General features: G+C 37.9%; 1 protein-coding gene across 1 annotated transcript in view; it reads right to left on the bottom strand.

The window, feature by feature from the left end:
• The window catches only part of RIC8B (RIC8 guanine nucleotide exchange factor B), a 37,460-nt gene that overhangs the window by 2,889 nt on the left and 16,715 nt on the right, over positions 1-17,856 (bottom strand). Inside the window, exons 4-9 of the mRNA XM_082308936.1 lie at positions 16,697-16,791; positions 11,852-12,005; positions 11,416-11,511; positions 8,725-8,869; positions 8,424-8,568; positions 6,041-6,160 (exon numbers count right to left, since the gene is read on the bottom strand). Coding sequence (XP_082165062.1) covers positions 6,041-6,160; positions 8,424-8,568; positions 8,725-8,869; positions 11,416-11,511; positions 11,852-12,005; positions 16,697-16,791 — 755 coding nt within the window. The remainder of the gene's footprint in view (positions 1-6,040; positions 6,161-8,423; positions 8,569-8,724; positions 8,870-11,415; positions 11,512-11,851; positions 12,006-16,696; positions 16,792-17,856) is intronic.

Genomic DNA, 17,856 nt, shown 5'->3' with positions numbered 1-17,856 from the left:
TCTTCAGTGCCACTTACTCAAGTTCAAGCCTCAGTAGTGATCTAATACACTTACTTTTGCAGAAGAATAACCTGAAGAGTAAGTCCTTGCTCATATTTTTTAAGTCCTAAAAGTAAAAACGTAGCCACAAAGAACGAAATCACCTTTGCTTCCCCTCTGAGAGGACCCTAGATTTTTGTTTTAAAACTCACAACGCATACTCTTAGGTTGCAACATTTTACATTGCAGCCAGAAGTCACAGAATCACATAATTTACTAGCCATTTACAATTTATTATTGGTAATAAATAAATTATAATGGCTAGTAAAGGATAAAGAAACAGTTCAAGAAAAAGGAGAGAGAAACACAGGAAAACAAGGTCCCGAGGTCCCCTTATGTGGGAACCTCCCTCTCCTCACATAAGGATACTTGTAAAATATCTGTAAATATTGCCAAGAAGTCCCATCTTATCATTTGTCAATTACAAAGAAATAGCTCCTTCTCTGCAACTTCCCTTTCACATCCCGCTACACACGCTCCAGAACTTGACAGAAACTTTTTCTCTCCCAGCGAGTCATCTGCAGAGAGGCTGAACACCAGATGCAACAGACAAGACACATCCACATGCACAAGTCTTGGTCTGTGGTTTTTGTGGGGGTCTTTTGGGGATAAATGCACCAAGTTTTGCATGACAATGTAATGTAGAAGTCTGAGTCACTGAAGTGCATTTGTATCTTCTTTCGGGATGCTCAGAAGCCTGTTTCTCAGCTCGCTGTACTCATGTCAAAGCGCACCATTATGATCTGTGCTGTCTTGCATTTGAGGTTCATTCCCGATGCATTTCTTCCTCTCTAGGCTTTAACCACGAGCTAGGCTGATCTTGCATGTCACAGAATAACAAGGATGTTTATCAATTACCTTTCTGTTCCTGCATGAGCTTCCTGCTTTGCAAGTCCTTGAACAGGATGAATGATGGTTGTTACAAGTCTGCTGTTCTTTCTCTGTATTAGGAGGCCGAACTCCATACGTCCTTCCTCAGACAAACGCTACCCAGTGAAACTGAACTGTACGAAGACAGTAATATTCTAGGCCACCAAAAAAAGAGGTAGGAGGAGACGCAGGGATCAGCCTATTTTTTTCCTAACCATAATCTAGTCCTAAAATGGTGTAAAACATGGCATCCTTTCACCAGTGATGACTTGACTGCAAGCTCTGAACACTACCCGAGCTTACTCCTGTTTTTCAAAGAGGAAGAACACAGAGGGAGACAGATGAAAAGATCTGGGCTACCTACAAAGCTAGCTTCAGAAGTCTGGAACAACCATCTGCTAAATAACAGAATTTTGGGTAGGATTGCAAGAGGCATCCCTCAGCTAACTTCAGTACCACGCAAGAGCCCACACAGCTGACCCTTACCTGCCATGAATGGTCTCAGCTCTGCCAGCCTCAGCAATTTGCCCACTTAGCACCGGCTGCTTAGAGACCTCAACTGAGCTTTGACAACTTGGGCTAGCTGAGGATGTGCTTACTGTTTAAGGTGAGATACAAGTGGCAAGGGAAGCACCAGAAACTGGCACGTATAGCCTCACAAGACAGTTCACTATCCAGAAACTAGATGTTTATGGTACATCTATAGCGGAGAAGAGAGATGGCTTCAGCCCAGTAGGTGGCAGTGGGAATACTTCTGTATCCATGAAGATATATACAAGTACACAGTGTGCATATTTATACATATTTGAACATCCTTATGTGACCTCCCATATACTCAAATACACCTTCTTGCAACATTCATTTTTCTAATGCAAACAAAGCATTCTATTCAAGTGTACTTAGAAACACACCATAATTAAACAGCTGGTAAAATACATTCTCTTCTTCCACTTCCAGATCTCCCAAGAGTCGCTTCAAATATATCTATACAGGTTCTGGCTTCCTGCTTGCCATTTAGCTTGATAACGACTCAAAAATCATTCCCTTGTTTTGAAGGGTAACTCTTTCTTGTCTGCTCTATGTGCTATAGGGCAGTATTGACACACGGAATTAATGATGGTGTCTGTAATGAAACAGCCATCATGTAAACACCAGTCTGCTCCTTTGATAAAATGGCATGTTAGGGACCTATTCACCTCCTTATAATTGAGTACTACATAATAGTTCCGATCCTTTCATGTAACATTACTTTGTTCTATGATTAGAAAGGGGAGGAAAAAAAAAAAACCTACGTAACATTGCCTTCTTCATTCATCCTATGATTAATTTTGTGTTTTTAATGAGTATGGTTGCTTATTTAGCCAGGTTCTCTTACATACTCGTTTTGTTGACTTCTGTGCAATGTACAACAAAACCCAAGCTGTGATAATTGGAGATCATTTCATCAGCAAAAGGATTCTTGCTATTAATGCAAGGTTGGCTTGGAAAAAGCATCCTGACATTTTAAATTAGTCAATTAATATACAATTCTACCTACCATTTATAATAGAAAAAATGTTAGCATTTTTTCCAGACATTTTAATTAACACAAAGTATTTCCAATAATCTATGAAATAAACAGACAGAATATCATACAACACTGATTTAAGGTGGCTAACTTGATATTTTGCAAAAATGAAAGGTTGAATTAAATCTTTCTGCAGATTTGGGGAGTTTTTGAAACCTCAAAGATGTGCATCACATACAGAGGACACTGATTTACAGTCACCAAACAATTCTCAGTGAATCAACAGGATAGTATTGAGCCTTACTGCAGACAAAGCCCATACAGTTACTTCAGGGCCAAGTTCAGGCATCCAGCAAACTACCTAAGTAACATCCACATCTTCCAAGAGCTGCAGTAATCAAGATTTTTCATGTTCATTTACACTTATAATTTTTATATATATATACACACACATATATAAATGATTTTAAAAAGTAATCTCATCCAGCCAAATTTGAGCAAAATATTAATTTCTAGAAAACCTTTTGTAGAACCCAAGTCTATGTTAAAATATCAGGGCAGGGGAAATGAGTTCACAAACAATATTCAGCTTTCCTCCATACATTTTGATAAAACAAAACTGAGTGATTAATTTTAATTTAGCCTTGTTGATGGTCAATTACCCCATGAACAGGCCTAAACACCAACAACCTAACAGAATAGGAAAACTTCGGAAGTAAGACCTGAAATGACCAAAAGCATGGATCAGTTTTACATCACCTCAAAGCAGTTTCAATTCTTCAGTGCCAATGCTGAAAATAAAGAGAAACCTGGAGAGCAAAAATCCACTGGCATCTTATGGAACAAGGGAGAAAATGCCACTTTATTACTTATAGTTTCAATAAACCTATACAAAGGGTACAATGTAAACAGTTAACAGTCATTAATGAAGACTATAACTTTTCAATGAAGTAGTACTGTTTGGCAAATTTGTTTTCTGAGTTCAATCTGTCATCAGGTAACTTTTCAAAAACGATACAGAGCCGGTCAAAGCCAAATCGAGAACACCCCAGGAGGGACAGACTGGCCCGATTATCCTCATCAGTCAGGAAGGGAAGCAAATTTGTCAGTCCTTCAACTTTTTTTTTTTTCCCCTTACCTTTCTCCAGTAAAAGCACGCTAGCTCTTCAAAGCTTAGCTTCCATTACTGGGACAATACACACGTACTAAGCAAACCAGTTTTGCCGTACATCACGCAAGTTGACTCTAAGCTCTTGTCCAAGTTACACAGACAAAGTTACATAAACTCGTTCAAGATTAGAAGAAGGAGCTGTTGGTCCCTGTCCAACTTCCTCCTCTCTTACAAGCAAAGCAGCGCACCAAGCCGAAACGGCTCAGTTCATGGTATACGTCCCTCCTACGGTGACAACAACAAAGACCAGCAGAAGTAGGAAACCTGCCACCAGCAGTCTGCCTCAAAGCAAGATTCAAAACCCAGAATCAACTGAAGACTCCTATCAAAGCAACCTCCAGTTTACGTTTGTAGGTTGCAAACCAAGGGAAAAAAGTGCATTCCACTGGTACATTGAGTCTCTGAAAACTCACAGCTTAAGCTGGAGGAAAGAAGTGTTCAATTTCAAAAACACGGAGGGACTCCCACTACTATCAGCACGTTACTAACTCTTTCTCTTCTTGTATACAAGACTGGCAGCTTCCCATTTTATTTAACATCCGCAAAACCCACAATTACACTCAATTACATTCATTAAAAACATCCCACAGCCTCCCAAAACCAAGTCTTACTTTCTTTGTCCTTCCTGCCAGCATTCTGCCCCCCCCCCCCAATTTTCAGTAAGACAAAAAGGGTGGGAAGAATGGTCAAGTGATTTTATTCATGCTATCACAGCACCTAAAGGGGTCACATCAACAACACTGTCCCACAGTAATCACTATACTAAAACCACCACAAACAAACAAAAACCTCACAACAAAAAGAGTCCCAGCCCTGAAGAGTTTGCAGTCTAAGTACTATAGAAGAAACTGCAGGTGGATGTAACCGACACAGAAAGCCCAAGGTAGCAGCAATGCTACTGGCCAAGAGGATAAGTAGCCACACAGGGCACCAGCTGCTTCCTTATTGTCAGTTCGTAGCAGGCAACACAGCAGGTGTCTCCAAGCCTCCAAACTGAAAAGGCTCTTATGCTACAGTAAGGCCATTTGGACTTTTTGTGTAACTGCTATAGTGATAGCGACTGACTTGTCTTCAGTCTTAGTTTATCTCCGGTCGCAATCTTCCTTTTGAAAAAGTTTTAGACCATTTAGTCATTTTATTGTGGTACCCCTAACGCTCAGCATCTTAATTCTCCAGCTTACATAGCAATCATTGCCATTTTACATAGTAGTTCAATTAAGATTACATGTGCATTGCATTTTCTTCTCTTTATTAAAAAGACTGTGACATACTACACTTGCTTTCCATGCAAATAATGTGAAAAAGTATCCAATTACTTCACTGGCAGTCTCAGATCAGTTGTTCCGAGATCCCTCCTTGCTTTCGCTCCTGCTTATAATTCAGTCATTGTCAGCTAATATAAAATGCAGCTTCTCCTGTATCTTTTGCCATATTCCTAATCTTTAATAGAGATGTAAAAAAATTGGTTTTCTGAATTTCTCACAATAGATCTTGTTATTTGAATATCTACAGACTCTCACAAAACACAAACACACTTCTGGCTGCTGAGTTTTCCCATGTTTGAAGAATGATCCACTTATCTATTTACATAAATTCCTACAGCTCACTTCAATGGTAAATTAGTATTACATGAAGTGTCCCTCAAGAATGTAAAACTTTGCTTACACAGAAAACAAACTACAAGCAAACACTCCAATATGGCTACAAGTATGGGGGAAGAAAAACCAGCGAATTCTAGGCATATTGAGTCAAAGAGAAAAAACGCTATAGCTAACAGCACAGGTCTGTTCCCTTTTTGTATGTAGAAAGTTATAAAATAATAATCAACTTTCTTTATCAATAATGTATACCTTTATGTCATATTAAGTATCATTTTCTTTTGTGGCATTATCTCAGTCATTTAAAACAAATTATAAAGGCTCACTTGTAATCCAGTTCACGCTTATTCTAATAAATCCACAATAATTCTGAATTGTAAATTCCCTTTTAATTGATCTATTATATAATCTATTGCTTCTGGTGACAACGATTTTCACACTGTATTTGTTCTTCATATAAGCAGCAGACATAAGCAGTTACCATGAGATGCTGCTCGTTGACTTGGGGAAAATGTGTGCACTTGCCTTGGGCTTGGGCTGTGTCCCATACTTTAAAAGGAGAAATTACTTTAAAAGGAGAAATTCTTTTCATTATTATCAGCCTATCCATTTAGGAGGCAGGTCCCTTCACCACCAGATCTTCCTGATTCTGTCCGATGCTCTCCAAAAGAGGTTTCCTCTGAAGTCCTGTTACATATCCCTCTTTTCTTTGAAGTGCTAAACGTTTTTCTCTGCAGTTAAAGTGATCCTAATCCTGCAAAGAAGTCGATTCTAGCACTATTTTGAAGCACTAGATCTTAGTAAAGAGTCAGGATATGAGCTGCCTCCCTCTAAAGCAGCTATCTAATACAATACCTGGAAAGTTTATCAAACATGTTGACAAGCTTCATAGCTTCATATTCTTTTTGTTCTTCTGTCATTTCATCCATTGGATTGGGCATCGGTTCTTCTAAGTGACCAGTGATAAGGTTAATGCTGGAGGTGGAAAAACAATACAGTTTACTTTTCTATAAAAGTATGTATGTAAATTTTCTCTACCTATTTTCTACCTTCTTGGTAGCAGGAAAGACGAACCCACTAACAGAAACCAAGACTAACACTGTCTGAACTGCACATGAAAGTTTTTACTGTAAATAGCCAACGTTCATATCTATACCTTTTTGTAGCCCTTTCCCATGAACCAGGATATTATCTCGTTGATTCACTGTATTAATTTCTTGTAAGCTACTCAGAAATGCACATTCCACTAGTACTTGTTATGTTATAACCCCTACACAAGCAGTTTGAAAGCAGGGGAATAATGATGGTAATAATGACAATGTCATTAGTAACAATGACATAGATGGGGAACAGAATGACAGAAACATGTTTGCAACTATTTCTGTACAGGCTTAATTTAAAAAATATAGACAGGTTCCAATTACATTTTCTTATTCATGAAGAACCGTTGAATTAGTTTACCATTCACCTTCCATGATGATTTTTGCTCAAACCAAATTAAGGCTACTTTGAGAATTTACAACGCCAGTTATTTTCACTGTTAAAACAAGTGAATGGCGGTACAGAAATGTTAAGTAACAAAAGCAGATAAGTAGTTTTAAAGAACACTTTCAGGGCAAATTACCTTTTCAAGCAGTTTAATCACAAACATTTAACAGCAATACAGAAAATCAGATGCATAAAGCAATGGACAATTGTCTTGAATGTTTCATTTAAGTGTCAGCTTTTATGACTAAACAGATGTCATACTTCTACTTATATGAATATAACTGAATGTTAGGCTTTTGAAAGAAGAGCAGAGACAAAAGAGCAAGAAAAAAAAATATCCTGAAGAGCAGAAATAAAAAAGAAACCTCCTGTTCCGAGTTCTTTTCTTAGCATAGAAGCAATATAATTCCTGTAACTTCTCCTACATTTATTCCTGTCTTTCATTCACGTTCCTTAATAAGACTCTTTCAGTGACCCACAACCCCCTGTCATATACCTAATCATGTCTGTGCATTTCAAGCAAAACAGAGTAAAGCGGAAAAGTAACATGCTTCAGATGCCCCCATCAACAATTTCAGAACCTACTTAAAATGGCATCAAATCATAGATGTAACATGACAAACTGAAACCTTTAACACCAAATCAATTGCAATTAACAAAAATCAACAGACAGAGCTTCTATATGATCACTGAATCCTTCAAATACATTGGATTTCTGAGGTGTGACTTCTACAGAAGTTATTTTGCTCCGTCCATATTTACCTATGCTACTTACTCGATTCTTTAGGAAAATTTTAGTACCAGGCAATCTGACTGACTGAAACTAGACCTACTGGTTTGTTCCTTTTTTAAAGTCTCGCTTAAAACCTTAAGCTACATCTGACACCTTCATTTTCTGTGTTACAGAGCTATACCTCACAAACAATAGTTAGTAGTTTGGCAGTTTCCTGTGAGGTCCTGGAAAATCTGGGGCAAAAGCCATCCTTGCTAAGTTCGTTACTGTAATTTTTTTTCTAAAATTTGCTCAATTTGTTCAAAAATCTCTTTTCACACTTGAATTTTAAGTAGTTTTTCAGACTCATAGTCTGTAAAGAAAGGGTTGTACCTGAGAACTCCCTCAAACTTCCTCATAGTTACAATGACGCAAAGAATTCCTTTAGCTTTTTTGCTATGGACTTGCCCCCTTTCTCTGCCTACTTACATCTCAACCATCTAATGACCATATACATACTGCAGGCTTCCAGCTCTTGATGAACCTGTGAAGAAGGTTCTCTTTATTGTTAATGCCTCCAGTAAGCTACTCTTCAAAACCTTTTCGACCTGCTTTGTTACTCTTTTACAGTATCATCTCTGATAGCCTTCTTTACTCTCATCTAACAAGTCCAGCTTTTTAAGGATCCATTTAAATGCAGAACACACATGTACTCTGAACCTCTAATACACATCTTGAAACTGCTCCTAGACCATCCACAAACATTTCTCATTTTTGTTCCTTATTTCTTTTTGACAAGTTTTCATTTTTACATAGTTCCCCTTACTGAAGTTAAACCATTCTTTTTTTTTTTTTTTTTTTTTTTTTTTGCAGCCATCCGGCTATATGACAGTCACTATTAGAGGCTGGTTTCTCAATAATTAGACCATGAAGTCAACAGGAGACAGTAGTTAATATAAGCACATGTAATTCCAAAACAAAACAAAAAAATTATGTCAAAACATCTAAATTGCAACAGGACTGAAAACAGTACTATACTTTGGCTTTGCAGATTTGTATTCTTCTGTATCCGTATCTTCGTCATCTGAGTACCAATGATCTCCTCTTCCTCCTGCTAACAGGCCCCTTGCTGCCAGCAATCCTGCCGCGTTACCATAGCCTGTATATTTTAACAAGCTATCAACTGCAAAGAGCGATACAGAAAATTATTCAGCTATATTCAGCTACAAAACAAAAACTAGCATAGTGTTAAAAGAATTGAGAGTTACAGCAAGAGGCAAATATACTAATTACAGCAAGACCTTATATAAAAGGGAGACGAAGAAGAAGTAATTTTTACCTCTCTCTTTACAAAGAACAAAAAGAAATTCTGCTGCAATTTGCTTTACTCCAAGGTCAACATGTGTCATAAGGCGCACAAGCTTGTTTCTCACTGTTGTGCCAACTTCTGGACGATTTGACACATCTCTTAATGGAGGCAATACCTAGCAGCACAAGAAAAGGAAAAACAGCATAGAATGCATGGCAATACCTATCCAGTCCTTGCAGAAACAAACACAGTCAACAGAACAAGAAAATACTGTAAGCTCTGCTCCTTCAAAAAAAGGAATAAAATCAACCCAACCGTGCTTACACGCATTATTAATGACTCTTGCTTCTTAACACACTCAGGCCTTCTGGTCTGCCGTCCTGGGCAGAAGAGTACTCAGTCCCAAACACAGACTTTAAAAAGAAGACAACTATTAGGAGTTTAAGAGCACAAATGAGTGTCCCAAAAGAGTTGGCTAACAGGCAGCAGTAATCTCATGTTCTTTGTTTCTTCTGTTTTCCTCAAATATCTGGCAAAAGCACTAGAAATACCAGCTTAAGGAAACTTACAATATTAACATGATTTGTAATTTATACAGAACAATTAATATACTTCTAGTGAAAAAACAGGAAAATAAGTCACATTGCAAGTTCTACTACCATGAATTTCAAAAACTGGCTCTACGTGTATAGAGGAAGTGCATACTTCTCCCAGAAAACACTCTTTTAAAAGCTGAAGCTAAGTTTCAAAAAGATTTTGGAGAAAACACTATATAACATTTCCTCAAACACACTATTTTCTCATTAAATGTCATTAATATTGTTAACTTCAACCCTCAAGAAAGGCAGGAAGTGCCTGAAACATGGCTGGTTTTGCAACCTAACTTCCACCTCCTTGTGCGTATGCATTCAGACTCAAAACCTGCGTTAATTTTTTCACATTCACATGATATGATATGATCTGCAAACAAATCTGGGTTGTAATATGAAATATTTAATGGTCTGAAGACTCCTGTAAGAATTATGGATCTTCAATCTCTTACTAGGGAATGAAACCAAAGATGTAACTAAGAAATTGCAGGTCCTTTGTCTTCTAGGTAGCTAACGTAAAAATGTCATGTTCTGTGCAAAATTACTGCACAATTACTACTGAAATCAGACTCACTGGGAACCGATACTGAAACAAACAAATGCTACAGTATTGACTACTTTGAAAAAAACAGACCCTGTCTTTTTCAAACTACATATTCAAACAATTAGCGAAAACATTTTACTTTGTCCCTGCTTACTTTCCCCAATGGGGATAGTACCATAACTGCCATTTCACAGTGTGTTGTAAGAATGAATTAACATTTTTAGAATACTCTAATACTAATACAGTGATGAGTGCCATAGGACAGTCCATGAAGAAATTAATCATTCTGTCTTCAGATCAGAACTTGAATAGTACACAATAAATAAAGCCTAAGGCCAACACTTAACAATGAGGATAATTCAAAATATCAAACATCCGGTCATGCAGTTAGCAGCATCCAGCCATTCTGTGCACTATATGAGGCAGTGGTCCTGTGGTAAGAGACAGCATGCAATTATATCCTGACATCTAGACGCCGAGATGTTGTAAAAACATGCAGACAGCTTCATTTTCTAACTTCTGAACATTTGGCTCTGCAGCTTTTTTTTTTTTTTTTTTTTTTTTTTTTTAACTTAACAGATTAGAACAGTATCCTAGGAAAGAAGTGCTGTGAACAAAACCAATAAAAACACCGAGAACGAGTTTCTTAAATTCCTCAAAAACACTTTTCTGGTACAGATAAAAGACACAGAAAATATATGCAAAATATGCTCTTTTCCATCATAAACTCCATTTACGAATTCAGGCACAGCTTTGATCTGGGAGCAGCATCTAAGATGCAACCCGAAAATCACTGCAACTTAGGAAAAAGAACATTTCTCAGCTGGTTTCAACTGTCTCTCCCTTGCTCATCTTTTAACATTTCTCCACTCGTCTTCAGGAAAAGCAGCAGAACAAACAGAAAACACCACACCCAACCACCAAGCCATAGAGATCCTTTAGATCTTTAACCATGGCATGGAAATCCTTTTTCCTGTAAAAAAGCCTACCCACAGCCTGTGCTGTATTAAACAGCTCTTTTAAGAGACCAAGTGATTAAGCGTGCCTCTGTTCAGGGACAGGGTTTTACTCTGACAGAACAGCTGATACACATGGGTACACAAGTTTCAGTTCCAATGACTCCTGCCTGCTGAGGTCAAACTAAAACTCAAGCAGAACCCATCGAAACACCTGTAGCCTTGCTACCACACAGCTTTGCAAAGTTTTATTAACTGCGCTGAAATTTTTTTGATATGCTGGATGTAAGGGGACAGACCTCACTGAGTTCTTTGCCCCTGTGTCACACGATCCATGGCGACCCATGTTAACACAGCTTTACAATACCCCTAATGTTATTATTTAACAGCTCTACCAAATTAATCGTGGAACTTAGGCAATAATATCTATTGATTTACATGACTGAAAAGTTATTTCTATAGCTGACAGTTGTCAGAGACCTAACAGAAGAAAATACTGCAGAGAACTTTGTGGGTAATTTAACATGAAACCATTCATAATTTTAAAGTATCAGTGTCTTGCACTGATGTACAAACCTCAGAAAGTTTATCATTAGCTTCGTATTCAAATTTTGACGAATATTTTACTTACCTGAGCTTTGATAAACTTTCTGATATTCCTATGAGTTCGGCAGCACTCAGTTAATAAACTGAGAACTGGAGTCAGACCTTCTCTATAGCTGCTTCCCTAAAATAAAACCAAAAACAAATAAAAGATTTTTAAGAGCAAATTTTCCTTTTCAAAACCTATGAACCCTTCAATAAAGTCCTATATGATAGCCAAAACATGAACTTCACATAGATATAAACAAAGACCCAAATATTTATCCTCACACACACACAAGCAAGTATGCTTCAGATATTCACAGGAATTTGTTCTCAATTTTGAGGTGTTTCACAATCTAGAAGCAAGAACATCTATATTTGTGCTAAATACTGTCTGAAAGGTTTGTAAGAAGCTTTACATATGTGCACTTTTTGCTTTAATGAAAGGGAATCCTTTTGTGAAGAATTTTTGCAGCCCATACCTTGTCTATTCTCTTCTCCATGAAATCCAGTAAAATTTGAATTGCTCCCATATTCATACCATTGTATTTTATATCTGTTTCCTCTTGGGATGACGGACTAATAAGAACATCCAAGCAAGAAACGGGAACATTGCTTAAGAGGTTGATTGCATTGCTGAAACAGATCATAAAAATCCATTATTCATTTGGAAGCAAGAATTAAAAACAGAGTACAACTCGCCATAAAACTGTTTGTACAACTGCAACCAAGAAGAGGCCCTGCAACTCAAACAATGCTTTATTTTCTACGCTCTGGGTTTTAAAGAAGGTGGCGTGCATTATCGCCCGAGTGCTGGCTCTTGGAACAAACAAGGAAAAAGAAAGACAAAAGCTCCAAAAGCTATACTGCAGCAGTGCATTATTACTTCCAGCCCCCACAGTATCCTATCCCATAGATAAGGCACAGCTTCCAGCAGCGTCTTGCAGCAGCTGATCTTGCAGGACAGCAGGGGGAACTCTCACATTGATTTGCAGCAGTCAGTTTTTTCCTCGTTGAAACTTAAAACATTTTACAACACTCCCATATTACCATCATTAATGTGACAAAGTGCACTATAGAAAACATTTCCTCCTATAACAGTGGGGTGTGGTGGCAATTTCTCAGGTTCCCTGAAATGTTTTCACTTTTACTTAGCTTGTAGTGTACAGAAAATACAGAAGGCTTTTAACACACTAAAAAAAGATTCAGGTTTATTTACCAAGCACTACCTTCCAGTAACTAGCAGTCTTTGCCTTCTACAAAGCACAAAGAGAAGTGCTTCCCAAATATCCATGAAGTGATTTAAATCAGACCACAGGGTCCCTCCCTCCTCTTTAATGGAGTAAGATGGAACCTACTTTACAAGGGTCTCTTGTATGGTACGCATCCCTTGCGTTTGCTATCTATCCTGTTCTCATTATACAGACTTGCATTTGTACTCTTCCTGAATATGAGGCTAAATTACACAGATGTTGCAAAAATTAGAATTCTGTCATTATTTACTTGCTGATGTCCAACTAAACTTATAAATGGATATATTCCAAAATACTACAGAACTATTTAGGCTTACATATGCAGACCTCAAAGCTATCAAGGAAACTATGAGTACTGATGCTTCAAGGATTGGCGAAGTGTTCCAAGAATAGAGAAAACTTTTCAAACAACTTCATTTAACACTTTTAATAACATCTACTTAGAAGCTGCCCTCGATTTTTATGTTATTAATACAATTCTAACAAAGAATTAGTAAAAGGGAAAGCAAATCATGGCAATCAAACATAACAGGACTTCTAACAAATGTGCTGGTTTTGGTCTGATCAGACTGGGTGGCTGCTCCACATTGTGCCATCTCCCTTTTGCTCTTTTAGCAATTGAAATTCAGACAACTTCTACTTTTTGGAAAGCTTGTTTCTCTTTGTTTTGTTTCTAATTCCTGTTTAAGATACGTCTTTTATATCATGAAAGTTATTCCTCTCCAATAATTCAGGAATAGTCAGAAACAAAACAGACTGAAATTCAACAAATATTTGGTGGCTTCATGCCTTTCACCAAAAGTTCTCTTTTTACCAGTTTCTTATTAAACAACCAAGTTCCCAAACACCTACAAAATTAATTTTCTGGATCACTGTGTCTGAGCTATTCTTTTCAATAAATGAAGCCTGGCTTTCTGATCTTTGTCACTCCACTGACAGTTTTATTTGTGGTAGAGGAGTGTATGAAATTCTCCAGCTACCAGGAAGTCAGTGACTATGCACAGATCTGCACAATAGTGTTTGCATTCCTACTCCAGGGGGTAGAAATACTGTGTATATTACTCTCCCCTTTTCGGCTTCCTAGAGATCATTAATCACTGGGACATGACATCCACCCACTCATGCTCCCAGCCCCCTCCTGATATGCAAATTCAGAAGCAAAGGCCTATTTAGAGCTGCTGAATGCCTTGATTAAAACCTTGTTAGTGGGCAAAAATGGCACTCACTCTAATATGTGGTGCTTTAAGCTGTTCATATTCAAACGTTGAGTAATGACATGACAGAACCACAATAATGACAACAATACCAGGTACTAAATTAGATAAGATATTTTTATAGGTAACTTCTGCTTATTTATTAGAAATAGAGTCACGCTGACAGTATATCACAGCTCAGGGCATGTATCCAACACCTGATGCTCACATAAAATAAATCCTCAACTTACACATTCAGAGCACAAGCGTTCATACAATGTGCTTTAACAGGCTGTCCGAACCCTTCATTTAAGCATCTTGCATTCTGCAGATTTACAAACTTAGAGAAGTGCAAGTGATCAGCAATTCTAAGAAATGTACTTATGCCTCCCTAATGCTTCATAAAGTTCATTCAACACTCCTTATAGTTTATTCCATTTTTAACATTATTTTCCTAATTGCCTTACTGATAGGCTCCAGGTGGAAAGCAGAGCGAGAAGTTGCACTCTGCTCTCCCACTCACACCTCATCTCTAGCAATAAAGATTGCACAGTCAGAGTCCAGCATACTGAACAGCCCAAATGACAACACAGCCTCATTTTTTTAGCCATGCTATGTTAGCTATAGACTGCTAACACAAGTTTACTCATTCATTATTGAAGCTCCTATCAGGAATGAAAGTTTTGTTTGACCAAATACATCAGGGGACTGAAGTGGGGTCCTCTGATCCAGGCCCCTGATCCCTCTGAGGTTTTGCAGGGGCATTACTTCTGACTATACTGTTTCTATTCCAGAGCTGCCTTGTGATGAACAGTCTTCGTGGAAAAGCGTATTAAATTACTCAGCTTTTATTGCATCCTGTAGCATTCAAAGACAAAACTCAGGTTCTGCAAGCAGGCTGAAGTACTTGAATCACAAAAGTTAAAACCTGTGCAGTGCTCTTCTAGCATGTTAAAAAAAAACCTCGAGTATGACACAAATCAAGATTGAATACTACATGCAGCAATACTATACTGGCATTTTTTCTTCTATCAACTTGAGCTAAACAAACTAGCTACAGTTAGCTAACAGAGGGAGAAAGTTGTTTTCCGAGCATAACAGAAAGACTGAGGGAGTGCTATACTGAGTCTGATGGAGAAGGGGAAACAACTGCAGTGAAACAAGGCAGTGATAACCATCCCCATTTCTTTTCTGCTTCCCCCTCTCAGAGTTATGCAGAATTGTTGCCTTGACTTGGTGTCTCCATAAGGTCCATGTGGGCAGCATCTCTACACAAAATATCCCTTCTGACTGAAAAAAAGCAAGGACAGAAATCACACCAATACTACATATTCTCCACAGCTGCCTACTTGTATATGTAAAGCCCTTTTTGGATCTCATCTGCAAGTGTTTACAAAAGCCAAAACCAAAAGGATCTCCATAACATGCATCCTTTTGCAATAGCACAAGATAATTAAATTTTACAGCGTGATATATTTTACAGGCTGATTAGACTAGTTGGATTCCTGGACAAGGGAAAAGAACATGTTTTCACGGGAAGAGCATTAGCTGTGTCATAATTCACCAGAATATCAGGCAGTCTTGCTATGTACAAGATCAAATGCTAAAGGCTGATCTCTGTCTTCTTGTAGTTGTTGAATTTATCCAAATCCATTCAATTTTCCCAGCAGTGGGGAACTTATTCCCACCAGGCCATCCCTTAAAGAAGGATGAGAGCGCAAAACACCCACCATAAGCAGCAGCAAAGAGAAAACACTGCCTGCCTTTCAGGACACACTCAGCACTAACTTCAGTCACGGCAACTACTGCAGCGGGATCCTACATTATTCCAAACTAGTCTGCACCAACTGAGAAGGGCTCTGAAGTAGGGTTTTAGTGTTCACCTACTAAGACTGTTGATCTCTAAGAGCTTTCCAAGATTTTAATCAAGTTCATTTAACACTTTCAAGATTGCTGGGTGTGAAAAGCTATATCCTTCTTCCTGGAGACTGCTGGTTCAGTAGATCGTCAAAAGATTCTACACTTAGATACACGGACATCTCTGAAGAAGAAAATGGCAACACTAACTTTCATTGCCGAGAGATAACATGGGATAGTGTTTGAAGCTACCATACTGTCAGGCCCTGTGAACAGCTGACCTACTTGGATAAAAATAAGGCTGTCATGGAAAAAAAAAAAAAAACAAACCAAAAAAAAACCAGTAACGCTGAACAGAGAACCACCACCTCACTAAAAAATACTCCGAATTTTGATCGAATTATTGGCTGCAAATACATAACAAACCGCTGGGTGCAGGACCGAGGAAAAAAACCAAACACACCTAAAATTGCAAGATGATTCACTCATCTTTGAAAAAAAAAAAAAAAAAAAGATTATTACCAGGGAACTGATATTTGTACTTTCAATAAAGCAACCTAGAACTATTGGAGATAAAATACCAACTTGTTATTTCCATCCCAAACCATCAGAATTGCAAAAGTTACATACAAAAATCTCAAAATGCAGTTTTTCCACCAGCTTCTGTGCAAAACAACAGAAGTTGCATTCCACTTCAATTTGCACTACCCTTAGAACTTCCATATGTATTTTCGTCCTCAGTTACATACACACACACAAAAAGATTTCAAAAAGGTCAGCTTCATTATTATTGATGAAAAATAACAATCTTGCCAGCCACTTTCTCTCTGGAATAGCGGACATGCTTAAACAATATTTCAGGCAAACAGCTTTCATCAAAAAGACTAATAATATTTTACTCAAAATTATTAGTTTTCATTGTCTCTCAGATTTCCACTTTAGATTTTAGGCAAAGCAATTTTTTTTCCTATTTTTTTAAAATAAATAACCTTTTAAAATAGATTGGTTCTGCAATTCTACCAACCTGTGCAACTCTTCAGTTTTGTCTTCAGTAGGGCCCGTGGTTAATAAGCAGTGTCGAAGGATGGCAGCCATGTAACGAAATTGATGAGATTCAGTCTATATAAATATAAATTATGAAGATATTTTTTCATTTTGAAGATTGCAAGTGGGGGTTTCAGGTCACTAGAATAATAAAAATTAAAGATGGAAAATACCTATTAGATCATAACATCCATCCCTATCAATAAAAGGACTGTACCTTAGAGTTCACTGAATGCTTAATGCAACGTAACTGTCATATGCTGGCCTTTTAACTGGGCCTTGTAAAAGTCGCTGGGGACTTTTTTCCAGTTAAATGAACCTTCACTACCAGAAAACCCCGTTACAAGCATTTGCTCAATTCCACACCACTATTCCTAATATACCACTACTATCTTCCTCCCTGTATTTACAGCCAGCCGCCTCTTTATCCATTTAGATTACATATGTTCTTCATTTAATTTGCCTCCTCCTCATTTAGACCTTTTGCTGCCAACAGTTTCATTCCCCCACCCAGTCTGTTTCTTTTTCTAATTCCCTTGCTTCTGTTCCCTTGACACCTTTTCTCCACTTCGTTAATAACTTCTCTACTCTCAGCAACCTTATTTGCCCTACTTTTGCTCTCTCCAAGCAATTCCCCCTTCCAATCTCCCACCAGACAGCAGCCACACAAAAGTACACCGGTAACTGCAATCATTTAACCGTGTGTATCATCATCCTCATCCTTTTTCATTAGCTCTTCTTGGCATCCATCATATGTTCTGGTGTGTTTGACCTGGCACAAGACGTCCCAATGCACCTTTTGGAACATCAGCATCCAAATCTGCCAACTGCATGACCTGTGGCTCTTGTCTGGCTTTGCTACTTCGAAACCATCTCCAGTCATTAAATACTGGTGTTTCAAATGGTTCTCTCCCCCTTAGGATGGATCTCATTTAGTTTTCTACCCACATACCTGATGACTCTGCTCTCCTTTTATTTTCCATCCCATCTACTGTTTGTATTCTCTTCAAATCCTGCATCTTCAGCCCACTTAATTAACATGCTGTTTACTCTTCTTACAGATCATTAATATTTCCACAGGGTTACTTGCTAAGCAGAACGTCACCTAACACATCTGGCAAACAGTTTACAACTACTAAA

Source organism: Platalea leucorodia, assembly GCF_965183815.1.
Source record: "Platalea leucorodia genome assembly, chromosome: 4".
Lineage (NCBI taxonomy): Eukaryota > Metazoa > Chordata > Aves > Pelecaniformes > Threskiornithidae > Platalea > Platalea leucorodia.
Note: the sequence above shows the minus strand (reverse complement) of the source record. Positions and strands in the feature narration are given on the sequence as shown.